General features: G+C 44.0%; 1 protein-coding gene across 9 annotated transcripts in view; it reads right to left on the bottom strand.

Annotated features, from left to right (window-relative positions):
- Nucleotides 1–17,984, bottom strand: part of PPP4R1 (protein phosphatase 4 regulatory subunit 1) — an 82,083-nt gene that overhangs the window by 47,660 nt on the left and 16,439 nt on the right. For 5 of the 9 annotated variants that reach the window (XM_077270199.1, XM_077270204.1, XM_077270196.1 and 2 more), the window contains 7 exons: nucleotides 13,350–13,434; nucleotides 4,050–4,156; nucleotides 3,762–3,904; nucleotides 3,230–3,376; nucleotides 2,113–2,220; nucleotides 1,528–1,593; nucleotides 1,291–1,449 (listed from right to left, as the gene is read on the bottom strand). In XM_077270199.1, the coding sequence (XP_077126314.1) occupies nucleotides 1,291–1,449; nucleotides 1,528–1,593; nucleotides 2,113–2,220; nucleotides 3,230–3,376; nucleotides 3,762–3,904; nucleotides 4,050–4,156; nucleotides 13,350–13,408 (789 nt within the window). In that variant the 5' untranslated portion in view covers nucleotides 13,409–13,434. Of the gene's footprint in view, nucleotides 1–1,290; nucleotides 1,450–1,527; nucleotides 1,594–2,112; nucleotides 2,221–3,229; nucleotides 3,377–3,761; nucleotides 3,905–4,049; nucleotides 4,157–13,349; nucleotides 13,486–17,984 lie in introns of all 9 variants that reach the window. The other 4 variants (XM_077270198.1, XM_077270195.1, XM_077270197.1 and 1 more) reach the window with 1 other exon arrangement.

The following is a 17,984-nucleotide window of genomic DNA, read 5'->3' as shown; positions in this document are numbered from 1 at the left end:
CCTCCTGGACTGATTGCTCTTGCTGTTAATTTATGGGTCAGATCTGCATTAGAGGGAACCTGTCAGCAGGCTTGTGCACAGTAACATACAGACACTGTCAGGTCGGCGCCGTTATACGGAATAAAATGATACCTTGGTTGATGAAATCCATCTTGTGGTTGTTTCTTAATCTTTATTTTCAGTTTTGTGTTAATGAGATTCTCGTGCCTTAAGGCGGGGTATGTGGTGCTCTGATTATATATTCATACTGAAGACTGATGACAGGTCACTGATCCCTCACTGACCTGCCCCCTAGTTTGCATAATGAATATACTAATGTGAATATTTGAAAAAAAAAATGTCACTTCATCAAAATGGTGGCGCATGTTCATTATCACTTGTCAGTTAGTGCCTATTACATTGCTGTGCTGAAAAGAGAAAAAAAATCACCATCAAAATGGTGCTGTCGGCTGCGCATTAGCACCTATCACGTTCAGATAGATGCTACTGTGCATGTGTAGTCACATCAGGGAACACAGAGGAAAGACAAAAAAAATAAAATACTATAGAGGGTAAGGCAGGGCATTAAAGTAATGAAAGCTTAGTTACTTTCAATTTAATGCCATTTATAGAATTCTATTATGTCTCTATGTAACACTTTCAGGTTAATTTATTTGACTACTTTTTTTTTTAGTGTAGATTCCTTTTTCTTTCATAAAATTAAATGGATCCAGTCACCAGATTTTCCCTATATAAACTGTCTAGATCATCATTCTGCTGTCTAAGCACTTCTCCCTTAATACCCAAGAAAACACTTTTTATAATTGTTCATCTTCATAAGCTAATTGTCACTGAGCAGTCCAATGGGCGTCTCCAACTGTTCAGCACATCGTCTATCCCCACAATAGCTTTTTATCCAGCCTTGATTGATGTGGCTGATGTCATCCCCAGTGTCTACTGTGCATCTGTTGCTATTGGACTTTTCAGTGCAGGCGCGGGAACTGAACAGATTGGGGATGATGCAGGAGATGTCAGCCTCTTCTATCAAGGCTGGCAAGACAGCGATTGCAGGGACAGGGGAGGCATTGAGCATGGTCTTGAAAAACCATTGGAACATTCGGCGCTGATTAGCATTTTCTTAGGTACGCAAGGAAGCTGTAATCTAATGAAGAGGTTGTGGGAGTGCTATTGAAGGTCATTGAAAGGTGGTGGGGACTGTTTATTAATGGAAAAATCTGGTGACAGGTTCCCTTTAAAACACAAAAAGATGACGGGTGTTCAAAATGTCAAAATGCAAACCATTAAACTTACCCATCTAGATGGGTCACTTATTAAGTTAATAAAGAGGGCAGAGAGCCTAGTCCGACGAAGCTCTTGGGAAGTCGCACACGACACAGCCATGAAACACTCGGCACAGGCTTTCCGTACACCCCATACATTGTCTGAGCACAGCTGGATAAAGCGAGGCAACTGAAACAGAGAAAAAAATAAGATGTGTTACAGATACATAACCTATAGTCACAATCATACAACTGTTATCAAACTCACCAGCATCTCCTCGGTGACTTCTTGGCCAACAACACTGCAGATATCCCCAAAATTGGCTGCACAAACCTTAAAAAGGCAGAGATGCATGTAGAAAAACATTTTGCTTGTGTCTACAACATAATTGGTATAATTAGAGTATTGGATATCATATAATTTTGCTTCTCAACCAACAGATTTCATTCTGCATTGTATCGGATTAGCAGGCTATACCTCTTTGTCAAGAGATTGCAGCCCGACTCCAAAGTGACCAAAATGCAGGGAAATGGTTGAATTGTCACACGCCTGGAAACCTACCAAATTTTATATAGGCAGCTCCCTGTAAGGGCTGAATCCTAACTGGGACATTACAGTAAGTCTACCTGTTATGCCGATGTATTACTACTTTATTAAACGGAGATTTCTTCAGGTCCTAAATTGAACAAAAAACAGGTATTGGTACTAGGGAGCTACTTCTCCTTGTAAGGCTGTGTTACATGGGACTGAATCACACCGACTGAAACAAATTTTACTTGTGCCATATGCCAAACATAGAAAACACACTGGAATGTGCAAAAACGAGCAAGAGTGAAAGTGGCGAGAACATACCTTACGGACATGAAACATTCTGCATTCACAACACATTTCACAAAACCGAGGACGTATCAGCCTCTCGGTTATATCTTTACCCACCATTGAGGCCATTTTGCACATTATCTATGAAGGAAATTATACAAAAAATGGATTACAAACTGTCACATAATTATAAAAACAAAACAAAACCCAGCAACAAAGACATCCTTACATTCACCCACTACTTTTATTGAGATAGTTGGTGAACATGTACAGGGCACATCCAAAATATACAGTATTTTGTTCTGTTTTACTAGATTTGCAGGAACGATAGGGTAGATGGACACCACACTAAGGTAAAATAGCAGTTAGCTTTAAAAGCAGGATAAGAAAAATATAGTGTAGATCTGTCCAAACAATACATGAATCTTCAGTTTACAGTCAGTTAAAAGAACTGCCGCTTCTCACGCTACGCAGAAGGTTCTCACGCTGTGACGTCAGTAATGTTACAGCAATTTAGCAGCTGTGACCTCCAATAACCTTCCTGGCCTCACCGCTTGTCCCAGCAGAGCGAGAACCGGTAGTGGCTGCAGCTCCAATCTACAGAGACTAGACAAAGGGACGGGGTTGTCTTCATGTGGTGCTCCAATAATACATGTTCTGGATGTTATTCAGCTAGAAAAAAAAAATCCATTTGAAAATGGCACCTGCGCAGTAGCAGCTATTGGTGTATAAAGCTGTGATCCGATAGCTGCTACTGCGCATGCGCTGGCGGCGCCATCTTACTGGAGAGAAAAAAAAAATTCCTCCAAGATGGTGCCGCCTGTGCAGTGGCCACTAGCTTATTTCCGGTTGTTGTTTTAAAATGGTGATGAGGGAATAAGGCCTCTTAGCGGCTGTCGTTTTAATGCGTAACGGCGGTTGTTAAGAGGTTAAGTGGCTACACTGCAAAAAATGAACCAAACTGCAGTTGCAGCAGTTACAGGCAGATGCCAGCTAAGTCACACAGCTGGCATCTGCCTGGTAATAAGCCAGATCATCTCCTGAGCTGGTTTCATATGTTCCTTACTGACCCATGATGAAAATGCATGTCACAGTTACACAAGGGTAAATAAATTATATATATATATATATATTTTATCTTAAAACTCACCGCTACGGCTTCAGTCTTGACATCATCATTGCTATCTGGGGCAGTGAGATCGATGAGCACCGGACACACTTTATTCTCCACGTCTGACCTTTCAATCAGCTCCTGTTCAAGTAACACCAGCAAAGCTGCTTGACTCGTCTTTCTAACCTGAAGCAATTATATTACACACTAGGTTAATAAAACCCAAGAAAATAAAGCCAAGAAACATTGTAGCATAATCTAGAGGTAAGCGCTATAAAATTGGAAGCCAGTATCCACATGCACTGCAATCAGTGGTGTGAAAGGCCTGGCTAGTCACTGAAAATGCAAAAGAAGCAACCATTCTATAAGAACACACTAGTACTGGCACCATCAAATTAATCACAGCAAACCCACCGTCCCTAGATTATTGCTCCATAAACAAACAATGGTCACAGAGTGTTGTGGAAAACTCGGCTGGCAGAGCAGATTAAGAAGTATGCAATTTCTGAATCTACATCTTCAACCTTAAACACTTTAAAAAAATGTATACAAAAGAAAATAAAAGTCAAACCTGGTTATTCTGGTCAGCGAGATACCGCACTACAATGGGTAGCAGATATTTGGAGAAAGCATGGGGAATTGATGGCCTGTTTTCTTGGCAGAACATAGCAAGGTGAGGCACTTGTTCCATGAGTTCAGCTCGTACTGTGGGCTCTGCACAGGAATAAGAGTATCAGTATTACATAATGGGGATTGTGTCACGTAAGTGGTCAGGAATAGGAAATGACAAGCACAATTCAAGCGGCACATATATTGCAGGACAGCTTAGAAGTGTTCAATGTCATAAATGAGCACATACCAGAATCTTCTGAGAGTTTTGTAACCCTTTCTAGCACAGCGATACAATCCTTCTCATCATCACTGACTTCTTTTAAGGTGTCCAGTAAACTTCGCGCAACCATTTGTCTGCAAAGCAAAGCAGGTAAAATTAGAAGTGTACAGCTATAATAAAAAAAAAAGGGAAAGATAAAAATTCGACATTAACCCCCGGAGCTTTTTTTGGTTTTGCGTTCTCGTTTTTCGCTCCTCTCCTTCCCAGAGCCATAACTTTTTTATTTTTTCCGTCAATATGGCCATGTGAGGGCTTATTTTAGCGGGACGAGTTGTACTTTTGAACGACACCATTGGTTTTACCATGTCATGTACTAGAAAACGGGGGGGGGAAAAAAAAAAATCCAAGTGCGGTGAAATTGCAAAAAAAAGTGCAATCCCACACTTGTTTTTTGCTTGGCTTTTTTGCTAGGTTCACTAAATGCTAAAACTGACCTGCCATTATGATTCTCCAGGTCATTACGAGTTCATAGACACCAAACATATCAAGGGTCTTTTTTATCTAAGTGGTAAAAAAATTAAAAAATTCCAAACTTAGATAAAAATAAAAAAAATAAAAAATATTGCGCAATTTTCCAATACATGTAGCGTCTCCATTTTTAGTGCTCTCGGGTTGGGTGAGGGCTTATTTTTTGCGTGCCGAGCTGACGTTTTTAATGATACCATTTCGATGCAGATTCGTTCGATAGCCCTTTATTGCCTTTCATTGACAATGTCGCAGCAATAAAAAAAAAAAAAAAGTAAATTCTGGCGTTTTGATTTTTTTCTCACTACGCCGTTTAGTGATCAGGTTAATTTTTTTTTTTTTATTGCTAGATCGGGCGATTCTGAAAGCGGCGATACCAAATATGTGTAGGTTTGATTTTTTTTTTATTGTTTTATTTTGAATGGGGCGAAAGGGGTGTGATTTGAATATATATATATATATTTTTTTTTTTTTATTTTTTTTTTAACTTTTGCCATGCTTCAATAGACTCCATGGGAGGCTAGAAGCTGGCATAACCTGATCGGCTCTGCTACATAGAGGCAATGCTCAGATCGCCCCTATGTAGCTGAATTACAGCATTGCTATGAGCGCCGACCACAGGATGGCGTTCACAGCAATCTGGCATCAACAACCATAGAGGTCTCCAGGAGACTTCTGGTTGTCATGCCGATGCATGATCACGTGACGGGGGTCAGTGGTGCGCGCATTTTCGGCCAGATGGCCGGAAGCACTTGTTGAATGCCGCTGTCAAGAGTCTGACAGCGGCATTTAACTAGTTAACAGGCGCGGGTGGATCGCGATTCTGCCCACGCCTACTGCGGGCACATGTCAGCTGTTCCAAACAACTGACATGTCGTGGCTTTGATGCGGGATCACCGCCGGAGCCCGCAAAGCGGGGGTTCTGCCATCGGATGTACTATTGTTTGATGACAGAAAGGGGTTAAGCTAAAAAAAATAAATAAAAATTATATGTGCACAGATCTAATTAGGAACAGAGTGAACATCATATGCTGCTACACGCATTCCCACCCCACCGACAGGCTCATAGCTTCAAGGGAACCTGTCACCCCCCCAGGCGGTTTTAACTAAAAGAGCCACCTTGTGCAGCAGTAATGCTGCATTCTGACAAGGTGGCTCTTTTAGTTCTGGGTGCTGTAACTGCCGAAATAATCAGTTTTGTTATTTGTCCAAAATACCTTTTCTTCAGTCAAGGAGGCAGGCCTTTCCCCCCTGCTGCAGACGCCGCACAGCCGTCAGTCATGTCTTCTTGGCGCCGCCTCCTCGCCGCTGTTTTGAAATCAGCCGGCGCCTGCGCTCTTGGGATTCACAGGCGGGGCTGGGATTCACAGGCGGGGCTGGGATTCACAGGCGGGGCTGGGATTCACAGGCGGGGCTGGGATTCACAGGCGGGGCTGGGATTCACAGGCGGGGCTGGGATTCACAGGCGGGGCTGGGATTCACAGGCGGGGCTGGGATTCACAGGCGGGGCTGGGATTCACAGGCGGGGCTGGGATTCACAGGCGGGGCTGGGATTCACAGGCGGGGCTGGGATTCACAGGCGGGGCTGGGATTCACAGGCGGGGCTGGGATTCACAGGCGGGGCTGGGATTCACAGGCGGGGCTGGGATTCACAGGCGGGGCTGGGATTCACAGGCGGGGCTGGGATTCACAGGCGGGGCTGGGATTCACAGGCGGGGCTGGGATTCACAGGCGGGGCTGGGATTCACAGGCGGGGCTGGGATTCACAGGCGGGGCTGGGATTCACAGGCGGGGCTGGGATTCACAGGCGGGGCTGGGATTCACAGGCAGGGCAGCCGCACAGGCGCAGTCAGCTAGACTGCATATGAGCACAGAGGACGGGCAGCGCTCACTGCGCCTGCCCAAGGCAGGAGAAAAGAGTGCAGGCTGATTTCAAAACAGAGGTGAGGAGGCGGCGCCCGGCGCAAAGAAGACATGACTGACGGCTGTGCGGCGTCTGCAGCAGGGGGGAAAGGCCTGCCTCCTTGACTGAAGAAGAGGTATTTTGGACAAATAAAACTGATTATTTCGGCAGTTACAGCACCCAGAACTAAAAGAGCCACCTTGTCAAAATGCAGCATTACTGCTGCACAAGGTGGCTCTTTTAGTTAAAAACGCCTGGGGGGGGGGTGACAGGTTCCCTTTCACATTATAATTTAGTGCACATTCACAATGAAGATCTTACAAAGAGAAAGGATGCCCATTTCTTGGCACAGGAGAAATCAGCTGGTCTGAGGAGAACATTTTATCCTCTTTGACCATGTAAGCTGCTTTACATTCTAACCTCTCCATGTTTTCTTTGGCCTTTAAGAGAAACTAACAGGCTTCCTAATATGGAAGAAATCAATTCAATGTCCGCTATTATTATTATTTATTTATATAGCACCATTGATTCCATGGTGCTGTATATGAGAAGGGGTTACATCAAAATACAAATATCACTTACTGTAAACAAAACTTACAATGACAGATTGGTACAGAGGGAAGAGGACCCTGCCCTTGCGGGCTTACATTCTACAGGATTATGGGGAAGGAGACAGTAGGTCGAGGGTTGCATTAGCTCCAATGGTGTTGAGGTGGCCGTGTGGTCATTACAGGTTGTAAGCTTCTTTGAAGAGATGGGTTTTCAGGTTTCTTTTGAAGGATCCAAATGTGGTGGATAACCGGACGTGTTGGGGCACAGAATTCCAGAGGATGGGGGATATTCTGGAGAAGTCTTGGGGGCGATTGGGTGAGGAGCGAATAAGCGTGGAGGAGAGAAGGAGGTCTAGGGAGGACCGGAGATTACGTGAGGGAAGATATTGAGAGATTAGTTTGGAAATATACGGAGGAGAAAGGTTATGGATGGCTTTGTAGGTCAGTGTTAGTAGTTTAAACTGGATACGCGGGGAAATTGGGAGCCAGTGAATGGATTTGCAAAGAGGGGAAGCAGGAGTGTAGCGAGGAGAGAGATTAATTAGTCGGGCAGCAGAGTTAAGGACGGACTGGAGGGGTGCGAGAGTGTTAGAAGGTAGGCCACAGAGGAGGATGTTGCAGTAGTCGAGGCGGGAGATGATTAGGGCATGCACAAGCATTTTGGTAGAGTGAGGGTTGAGGAAAGGATGGATTCTGCAAATATTTTTGAGCTGGGGGCGACAGGAGGTGGCGAGAGCTTGGATGTGCGGTTTGAAGGACAGGGCAGAATCCAGGGTTACTCCGAGGCAGCGGATTTTGGGGACAGGGGAAAGTGTGATTTCATTTATTTTGATATATAGATCAGGTAGGGAAGATACGCGAGATGGAGGAAAGATAATTAGTTCAGATTTGCCCACATGGAGCTTGAGGAAGCCAGAGGAGGAGGAGGATGATATGGTTGATAGACACTCGGATACTGGAGAGCAGAGAGGTGACATCTGGGCCAGAGAGGTAGATCTGAGTGTCATCAGCATATAGATGGTACTGGAAGCCATAGGACCTTATAAGTTGTCCCAGGCCGAGTGTATAGATTGAGAAGAGTAAGGGCCCAAGGACAGAGCCTTGAGGGACACCAACAGAGAGGGGGCGAGATGAAGAGGTAGTATGGGAGTAGGAAACGCTAAGTGCGCGGTTGTTAAGGTATGAGGAGATCCAAGATAGGGCAAGGTCTTTGACCCCAAAGGAAGAGAGGATCTGTAGTAGGAGGCAGTGGTCAACTGTATCGAAGGCAGAGGACAGGTCTAGAAGGAGGAGTATAGAGAATTGTCTGTTAGCTTTGGCTGTAAGTTGTTAGTAATTTTGGTCAGGGCAGTCTCAGTGGAATGGTGGGGACGGAAGCCAGATTGTAGGTTGTCGAAGAGAGAGTTAGATGCAAAGTGAGAGGAAAGTTCAGCATGGACGTGCTTTTTCAAGGAGTTTGGATGCAAATGGGAGCAAAGATAAGGGGCGATAGCTGGACATAGCGCTTGGGTCAAGTGATGGCTTTTTGAGGATAGGTGTGATTGTGGCATGTTTTAAAGCAGTGGGGAAGGTACCAGAAGCTAGTGATAGGTTGAAGAGATGGGTTAGGGATGGGATTAGTGTGGTGGTGAGGAGGTGGGATGGGGCCAAGTGCACAAGTGGTGAGGTGTGATTTGGAGAGAAGATGAGCAAGCTCCCCTTCAGTGATTTTGGAGAGGGAAGTTATGGGGTTTGGCCATTGGTCTGGTATACAAAGGGGTTGTGGTGGTTTGACGACAAAGATTTGCCTTGTTTGGTCGATCTTATTTTTGAAGTGCGTGGCAAAGTCCTCGGCAATGATAAGGGAACTCGGAGGGGGCAGTGGTGGGCGGAGGAGGGAGTTAAAAGTGTTGAACAACTGTTTGGGGTTGTGGGATAAGGAAGATACGAGGGTTGTGAAGTGGGCCTGTTTAGCAGAGGTGAGAGCTGATTTGAATGCGAGTGTTGCTTGTTTGAGTGCAGTGAAATCATCTTGCGAATATGTTTCCAACACCATTCTGCAATTCTGGATACTTGCCGAAGCTTTTTAGTGATGTCATTGTGCCAGGGTTGTCTACTGGTTCGTCGCACTCTGTTATGCATGACAGGGGCGACCATGTCAACAGCTGATGCAAGAGTGGCATTGTAGAAATCAGTGTGTCGTGGAGTGAGGATATGGATGTTAGTGGTAGGATAGAGTCAGAGAGTGTGTGGGTGTCTAGGTGTGCGAGGTTCTTGCGTGGGTGCGCATGTTGCTGGACAGGGGTGACAGGTGAGGAGGACAGGGATGAGAAAGTGAGTAGATGGTGGTCAGATAGAGGGAGAGGGGAGGTGGTGAAGTTAGATAGGGAGCAGAAACGGGTGAAGACAAGGTCTAATGTGTGTGAGTCTGTGTGGGTGGCTGAGGAGGACCACTGAGTAAGTCAAAAGGATGAAGTAAGGGACAGGAGTTTGGAGGCTGCTGACTGATGGGTGTCAATGTGGATGCTGAAATCACCCATGATGATGGTGGGAATGTCAGCAGAGAGAAAGTGAAGGAGCCAGGTGGAGAATTGGTCAATAAAGGCTATATAAAATACACTTAAATATGCATATATGTGTAAGGCTTTTTTTTTTTTAACAGAAACCAGGCACACTGGACTGGACAAGGTTTGTGAGCAAGGGTCGAATGGTCTTAGATATTTCTGAAAGCAACTTAAACTCCAAGTTAGGCTATATTGCACAGTGAAAGGAGCTTTTTTTAAGAAAAAAAAAAATATATATATTCTACCAAGGTTCAGAAGTTGCTCAAAAAATAAAAAGCACCTACTTGCCTACTGATCCTCTGCCTGGTGTCAGTTCTTAGTGTTGCGACCCCATGACCACTACACCCAATAAAACCAATCAGTGGTTGCAATGGTGATCAATGAGTCATTGCTGCGGCTACTGACAGGCTACATCGATCATGCGCTGGCCACTCTTGAAAAGGGTAGAAGGGTGGAAGACCTGGGCAGGAGATCAGTCTGTGAGATGTTCATTTTTGAAACTGCCCTTGATAATAATAAATACATGCAGTCCCTGACAGAAGTTATGTCGCTTATCCATATTATGTAAATAAAAGCTTATAACATTGGTTGTATAAATTATTATTTTGAAAGCTGAAACCCTCAGAAATGTGGTTTAGGTTAAGAAAATAAATTGGCATTAATACAGAAATATTGATCAGTTAATGAACACAGAATGGTCAGATTTTGGCAAGACAAACGTTTTGTCGCCTGGTCATATAATGCACACAATCCTAGTTTACATCCTCACCTGTGCTCAGTAAATGATCGGTTAATTAGTGTGTGTATAAAAAGAAACCCAGCACCCCAGCCTTTCACTTGAACTGCAACTTGAGCTCTGACAACATGCCAAAAATCCACCCTGCGACCAAAGCCTGGATGATCAAGAGGCTGAAGACCAGATCCACTGCAGTGGTGGCTGGCACCTTTAATATGTCTCAGCCTCAAGTACAAAGAATTAAAAAAAGATTTAAAGAGATTGGAGATGTGTTTGACAAGCCCAGGTCCGGCAGACCCTGCAAGACAACTGCTCAGGAGGAACATTTGTTGGTTAGAAAATCCTAAGCAAACCCCTCTTCCACTGCAGCAGAGCTCCAACAGGCCTGGTCACCCCAAGTTCCTGTGTCAACTAGAACATTTTGTAGGATTCTGTCTCGAAATGGCCTCCATGGTCGAATCAGTGCCCAGAAGCCAGCACTAAACAAAAGGCAAATAAAAAACCATGTGGCATTTGCAAAGTCCCACAGCCTGCTAAACAGATGGACGCTGGAAAAGGGGCAGAAGGTGGATTTGTCTGATGAATCTTCAGTAGAATTACACCACAGCCACCGCAAATGCTGCAGGAGACCTACTGGAGCCCGCATGGATCCAAATACACCCAGAAAACAGTTACATTTGGTGGTGGAAAGACCATGGTCTGGGGTTACATTCAGCATGGGGTGTGCAAAACATTTGCAAGGTGGAAGGCAATATCAATAGCCTAAAATATCAAGAAGTATTAGCTACCTCTTATATTCCAAATCATAAAAGGGGTCAAATTCTGCAGCAGGATGGTGCTCCATCTCAGACATCCATCTCTACAACAAAGTTCCTCCAGGAAAAAAGGAAAAAAAAGATCAAGGTGCTCACGTACTGGCCAGCCCAGTCACCAGACATGAACATCATTGAGCATGTTTGGGATAGGATGAAAGAGGAAGCTTGGAAGACAAAACCATAGAATCTAGATGAACTCTGGGAGGCATGTAAGACTGCATTCTTTGCTATTCCTGATGACTTCATTAATAAATTGTATGAATCATTGTTGAACCACATGGATGCAGTCCTTCAAGCTCATGGAAGTCACACAAAATATTAAATATGACTCTAATAGCACCACAACTTCATTCACCAAAGTTATGCAACATATCTGTATTGTAAGTTAATTATTTGTTTGAATATCACATTACTTTCTGTGGGCGACAAAACTTCTGTCTTGTGAAAATCTGACCATTTCTGTGTCCATTAACTGATCAATATTTCTGCATTGATGCCAACTTATTTTCTTAACCTAAACCACATTTCGGAGGGTTCCAGCTTTCAAAAGACTAATTTATACAACCAATGGATGAATTTAACGTCAGGTTATAAGCTTTTATTTACATAAGGCTGGTTTCACACTTGCGTTTTTGTCCGCTGCGTTTTAGTGCTAAAAAACGCATGCGTTTTTTCCCTATACTTAACATTAAAAACGCATGCGTTTTTTTGCATGCGTTTTGACGCGTTTTTGGCAACGCATGCGTTTTTTAATGCGTGCGTTTGTTTGCAGAAATGCAACCTGTAGTAATTTCTAGCGGCGTTTTTTTGCTGCAAAAAAACACATGCGTTTATTCGCGGCAAAAAAATGTATTGCTGTCTATGTAAACGCATGCGTTTTTAAGCACATGCGTTTGCTTGCGTTAAAAACACATGCGTTTTTATAGAAAAAACAAGAAAACCCTAACCCTAAGGTTAGGATCCCTAGTAACCCTAGGGATCCTAACCCTAACCCTAGCTATTTCTGTTTATAGTGGGTTTTCTAGTTGATTTTGATGATTGGCAGCTGTCACACACTTCTCAGCATGCGTTTAAAAAACGCAAACGCAGGAAAAAAACGCATGTAAACGCGGCAAAACGCCGCGTTTTTTTCTCTGCATGCAAAAACGCATGCGTCTAAAAAACACAGCGTTTGCACGCGTTTTTTCACCACATGCGGGTTTTTTTTTTTTATAAACGCTGCAGATCGAAACGCAAGTGTGAAACCAGCCTAACATGGATAAGCAACATAACTTCTGTCAGGGAGTGTAGTATGCCTTGCCTGGTGCTACATTTATAGGCTATATAAGGCTGCTTTCAGACAAGGCATAAAAATAAATGCCATTAATCCAGCCTGAAACCCTACATGAAAAATCAGTGTAGAAATCTGCACGCATTACATACAGCTTTACTACAGGGTGGGCCATGTATATGGATAAATAAAGTAGGAATAGTTGATGAAATCAACTTCCTGCTTGTGGTACATTAGTATATGGGAGGGGGAAAACTTTTCAAGATGGGTGGTGACCATGGCGGCCATTTTGAATCCAACTTTATTTTTTCCAATGGGAAGAGGGTCGTGTGACACATCAAACTTATTGAGAATTTCACAAGAAAAACAAATGGTGTGCTTGGTTTTAATGCAAGTTTATTCTTTCATGAGTTATTTACAAGTTTCTTTTTGTTTACAGCCATTGATATGTTGCAGAGGTTAACACGTGAGGAGCGGATAGAAATTGTGTTGATGTCTGGTGAACACAGTACCTGGGTCATTGCAGCAGATTTCAATGCAAGACACCCTACGCAAGAAAGCTGTCACCATTCCCATGTTATTTAGGTGAATCCATATAAATGGCCAACCCAAAAAAGTCTGCCTCATCACTGAACAAGTTCTGTGTAAACTGAGGGTCCTGTTCCAATTTTTGTTTTGCCCATTCTGCAAATTCAGCGTGCCGATCTGGCTCATCCTCGTTGAGATGCTGCAGCAGTGGCATTTTGTAAGGGTGCCATTTGTGAGTAGCTAATATCCACCGAAGGGATGTTCGACTGATGCCAGATCGCCCCTCGGAATCACCGTGCGTACAAAAGGGGGCAGGGCTTTGGGTGGAGCGGGGTATCCGCTGCATCCAAAGCGCTGCCAATTCGCCCCGTGGACACATACCCTTATAGGAAACCACAATGAAAGCTTGAAAAAAAGTCCAATGAATGAAGATGAGAACCGAAGGTATATACAGACCTGTTAAATATGTTTTCACTTGTGGCGTACTTGTCCAATCTTCCAATAGGTGTCAACATTTCATCTTGTGAGACGAAGTCCAAGGCTGAAGGTATAATAATCACATCAGACTCTGAGCTGTAGTCATCCACACCAACTATCAGAAACATCAGAAACATGGCTTGAAAAATCAAGATACATTTAACTAGGAAACGTTGGTGATAAAGTGCAGTGGTCTGTTATCCATAAAGATCAAGACCACCTGTGCCACCATGACCTGAAAAGCAACAGAACTCCATGATTTCCACTAGGAGGTCTCAGGAAAATGGCAAAATATTTCAAGCCCATATGAATGGAAGCCAGTGGCTCCCGGGAGGATTAGGCTACGTTGCCACAATGAGCTTTTATCACATTTTTGACAATGCATGTTTTCCCGGTGTCAAAAACACAGCATGTTACAGTTCCAGCAAAGTACGTGGGATTTCTAGAAATCTCATGCCCACTGTGCTACTCATTTATGCTGCATTAACTGACCCGCAGTGCCTGTTTCAAATCCACAACATGTCAATTTCTCTTGCGGGTACGCTGAATTTTGTGTGTATATTTTCTCAATAGATTTACGGAACACCCGCAGATAAAAAAAACGCATATGCATTTTTAGTGCAATTCCACGATGGAAATGCATAAAAAAAACAAAACAAAAAAAAACACATATAATCCATACTCAAGTATGTCAATAAAATTCAGTGAAACTACTAGAAAGTCTCAAAACCAAGCAAGTTTTAAAGAATAACACACGAAACAGAAAAAAACAGCAGCGTCAAAAAACACAAGTAACCCAATTTCAATAATGGGTGCAGAAATTCTGCAACATGAAAAAAAACACACCCAAAGCTCATCGTGGGAACATAGCCTAAGAGCTCATTCTCTCCTTTAAAGGGGTTGCCTACTACTAGGACAACCCCTTCTTAAACTAATAAAATAATACAGCCTATACTCACCTCCTGTGGCGGCGCAGTTCCAGTGGTGTCGGTACTTGCTCTCCCGGGGCTGTGATGCGGTGCTGTGACACGTGACGCTGGCACCACTGTCTCCGCCTTTGGACAAACTGAACATGAAGAAGTAGTCCGGGCTGCAGCTGATCCCTGGCTTCCACTTCAGTTTAGTTTGGAGTCACGCGAGACAACACCGCATCACAGCGCTGGGGAGAGCGAGTGCCGACATGACGGGAACGGAGCCGGCATGGGAGACGAGTATAGGTTTTATTATTTTATTAGGGCCGGACATTTACTTTAAGTGGTTGTCCTAGTAGTGTAAAACCCCTTTAAGCAGTTGTTTCATTAAGGCGGCCAGGAAGCATTTTAACTTTCAATCTGCAGGCAAATGGCACTTCTTTTTTGGACGATAGGTTCCCTTTAGTTATTGATCAGCATCTGCAAGGTTATGAATCTTTGTAGTGCACTCCGTTACTTTATCTTGTTTCTTTTTCTACTAAACTCCATGCTCAAAGTACAGTTTCAAATGCCTTGTTCATGCCAGTCTAGCAAATACCCATGCTCCTGTATGAGCTGCTCTGCTCTCTTTGCCCAGACACTATTTACAAGCGCTCTCTCTGTGAGAATGTGGCGAGGATAAGAGTACAGAAGCTCACACAGGAGTGCGGGTTAGTTGGTGTGAATCCATTTGCAGGACCCTATCAATCAGCCATGTTAGTGACTGCTGGACAGGAGCACTTCCACAGCCCTCAGGCACAGATTACTGGTGTGACAGATGGACCAGGAATTGATTTGCACCAACAGTAACCCTCTTAAAATAGGACTAAAATAACAATATATACGGTATTTATTATGCTTTGCTTATATAGCGCCATTAATTCTGCAGCTCCTCACATACATATATCTCATAAGACCCATCTTTTGCCAGTTTTTTGCCTCACCCATGAAAGTCATATCATAAAAGTAATTAAGCCATAAAGAGCAAAAAAACAAAAACAAAACGGCAGCATTGCCATTTCTTGAGTTGTTGCAAGTGTAAGAAAAAAAAAATGTCACCAATGCCAGTCTCACACACACAAAAAACCATTTCATCCAACTTGGTATTTTTTTCCCCCCATCTTCAGCACAATATATGATTAAGTGAATAATAAAAAGAACAGTTGTGTTTTCAGTTATGAGACACAGCAAGCTCTCATACCCTCATGTCAATGGAAAAATAACAGATCAAACCCTGAAGAAAAAAAAAAAAAGCACAAAAAAGGTTAAGCAATAGCTACCGTCTGTAGGGATGAACAAGAGCAGACCCCTCCCCATGACCAGTATGTATTTGCTGTATCACAGTTTGGTATATTTTCACGTATAGCATCTGTGTGATAATCTGCAGCCAATTTGTGGCTTAATAATGGTGGGTGCATTACTAGAGCAGGGGCTACAGGGAGAAAAGGATGTTTTATTTTTCCTTCAGCTGCTCACTTCCAGTCATTGGGGGAGGTGAAGGGAACAGTTAAGGTACCTTCACACTAAGCGACTTTGCAGCGATAACGATAGCGATCCGTGACGTTGCAGCGTCCTGGATAGCGATATCGTTGTGTTTGACATGCAGCAGCGATCTGGATCCTGCTGTGATATCGTTGGTCGTTGCTGAAAGTTCAGAACTTTATTTGGTCGTCAGATCGGCGTGTATCGTTGTGTTTGACAGCAAAAGCAACGATGCCAGCAATGTTTTACAATGGTAACCAGGGTAAATATCGGGTTACTAAGCGCAGGGCCGCGCTTAGTAACCCGATATTTACCCTGGTTACCATTGTAAAAGTAAAAAAAACAGTACATACTCACCTTCTGATGTCTGTCACGTCCCCCGGCGTCCGCGCTGCTGCTCAGAGCTTCCTGCACTGAATGTGTCAGTGCCGGCCGTAAAGCAAAGCACAGCGGTGACAACACCGCTCTGCTATTAGGGCCGGCGCTTACACAGTGCAGGGAAGCTGAAGGCGAAGGACGCGACAGACACCGGAATGTAAGTATGAAGTGTTTGTTTTTTTACATTTACACTGGTAACCAGGGTAAACATCGGGTTACTAAGTGCGGCCCTGCGCTTAGTAACCCGATGTTTACCCTGGTTACCCAGGGACCTTGGCATCGTTGGTCGCTGGAGAGCTGTCTGTGTGACAGCTCTCCAGCGACCACACAGCGACGCTGCAGCGATCGGCATCGTTGTCTATATCGCTGCAGCGTCGCTTAGTGTGACGTACCTTTAGTCATTGTTTACTATGAGGAAGTGAGCCATTTATCACTTCACAGATCATTGACAGCCTGCATGACACACTGGATAGTAAGCTGTCAGACAAGGTCCAGGGGAGAGATTACAGAGCACTCAGTGTATGGTGACTGACAACTCCCTGCACCGCCCCGATGACTGTAAGCAAGCGGCAGCAGGGAGAATATCACTTTGTTTTCTCACTGTAGCAGCGCATTCAATATGCCTGCCAGGCAAGACAATGCCATTTAACTGCAGATTGCCATTGCATCTGCAGGTAAAGTGTTTTATTAAGGTGTCAGGTTCACTGTAAAAGGTTAATGTTTGATGAGTTTAGCTTTATCGAGGTTTATGGAATCAGAAGCAGCAATGTAACAGACTTTTGTCCAAAGTGACTAACTGGACAAAGGTAATAAATAATTGTTCACCTTGCAGTATGACCTACAAATGCAGTCATTAAACTCCATTAACAGTGGAGGCAAATTAGAACATCATGTACTTTTCCATCCACAAGTGAATGCAAAAAGTGGAATGTGTCAGCAGTCAGGGCTGGTTCACATTTTATTTTTTTTTGCAGAGTACAGCAAGAAAAGTAAGGCATTAAGGCCCCCATACACATTACATAGAAGTAGGCCAAACCCTCCAATTTCAGCCGATTATTCTATGTGTATGTGGGCCTTGCCACTCTTCCCCAACAGATGATGGCAGCGAAGAGAAGGATTTGGTAAACTGAATTTCAAGGTCCAATGCCTTGGTGTATTGGGGGTGTCAGCAGAGATAACTTGTCAAAACAATTGTCAGGCCATGTGCACACGTTCAGTATTTTTCGCGTTTTTTTCGCGTTTTTTCGCTATAAAAATGTGATAAAAACGCGAAAAAATAGAATTATTCTTACCGTTAATTCGGTTTCTAGGAACCTTCCACGACGGCATACGGCATATGGAGGTTGCCTCTTTGCCCTAATGGGGAACAGGAAATGGAGAGGTTAAAAGGCCCTCCCACCTCCCTCTCACCAGTGACTTATAACTGAAAACCATAGCACCGGTTTACCTTGAATCCCAGATTTAAATCCAGGAGTATAGGGAGGGAACTAGCGCCGTCGTGGAAGGTTCCTAGAAACCGAATTAACGGTAAGAATAATTCTATTTTCTCTAGTCACCTTCCACGACGGCATATGGAGGAATACCAACTGATTGGCGCTAGGGAGGGACAACGGCCTGGAGTACTTTCCGGCCGAAGGCTAAATCCTTGTTGGGCATTACATCCAATCTGTAATGCCTGGAGAAAGTATGCAATGAAGACCATGTGGCTGCCCTGCAGATTTGCTCCGCTGATGCACCTGCTCTTTCTGCCCAGGAGACTGAGGTTGATCTAGTCGAATGAGCCTTGATTCCCACTGGAGGAGTT

This window comes from Ranitomeya variabilis, chromosome 6 (genome assembly GCF_051348905.1).
Source record: "Ranitomeya variabilis isolate aRanVar5 chromosome 6, aRanVar5.hap1, whole genome shotgun sequence".
Lineage (NCBI taxonomy): Eukaryota > Metazoa > Chordata > Amphibia > Anura > Dendrobatidae > Ranitomeya > Ranitomeya variabilis.
The sequence above is the reverse complement of the archived record's forward strand: the minus strand, read 5'-3'. Positions and strand labels throughout refer to the sequence as shown.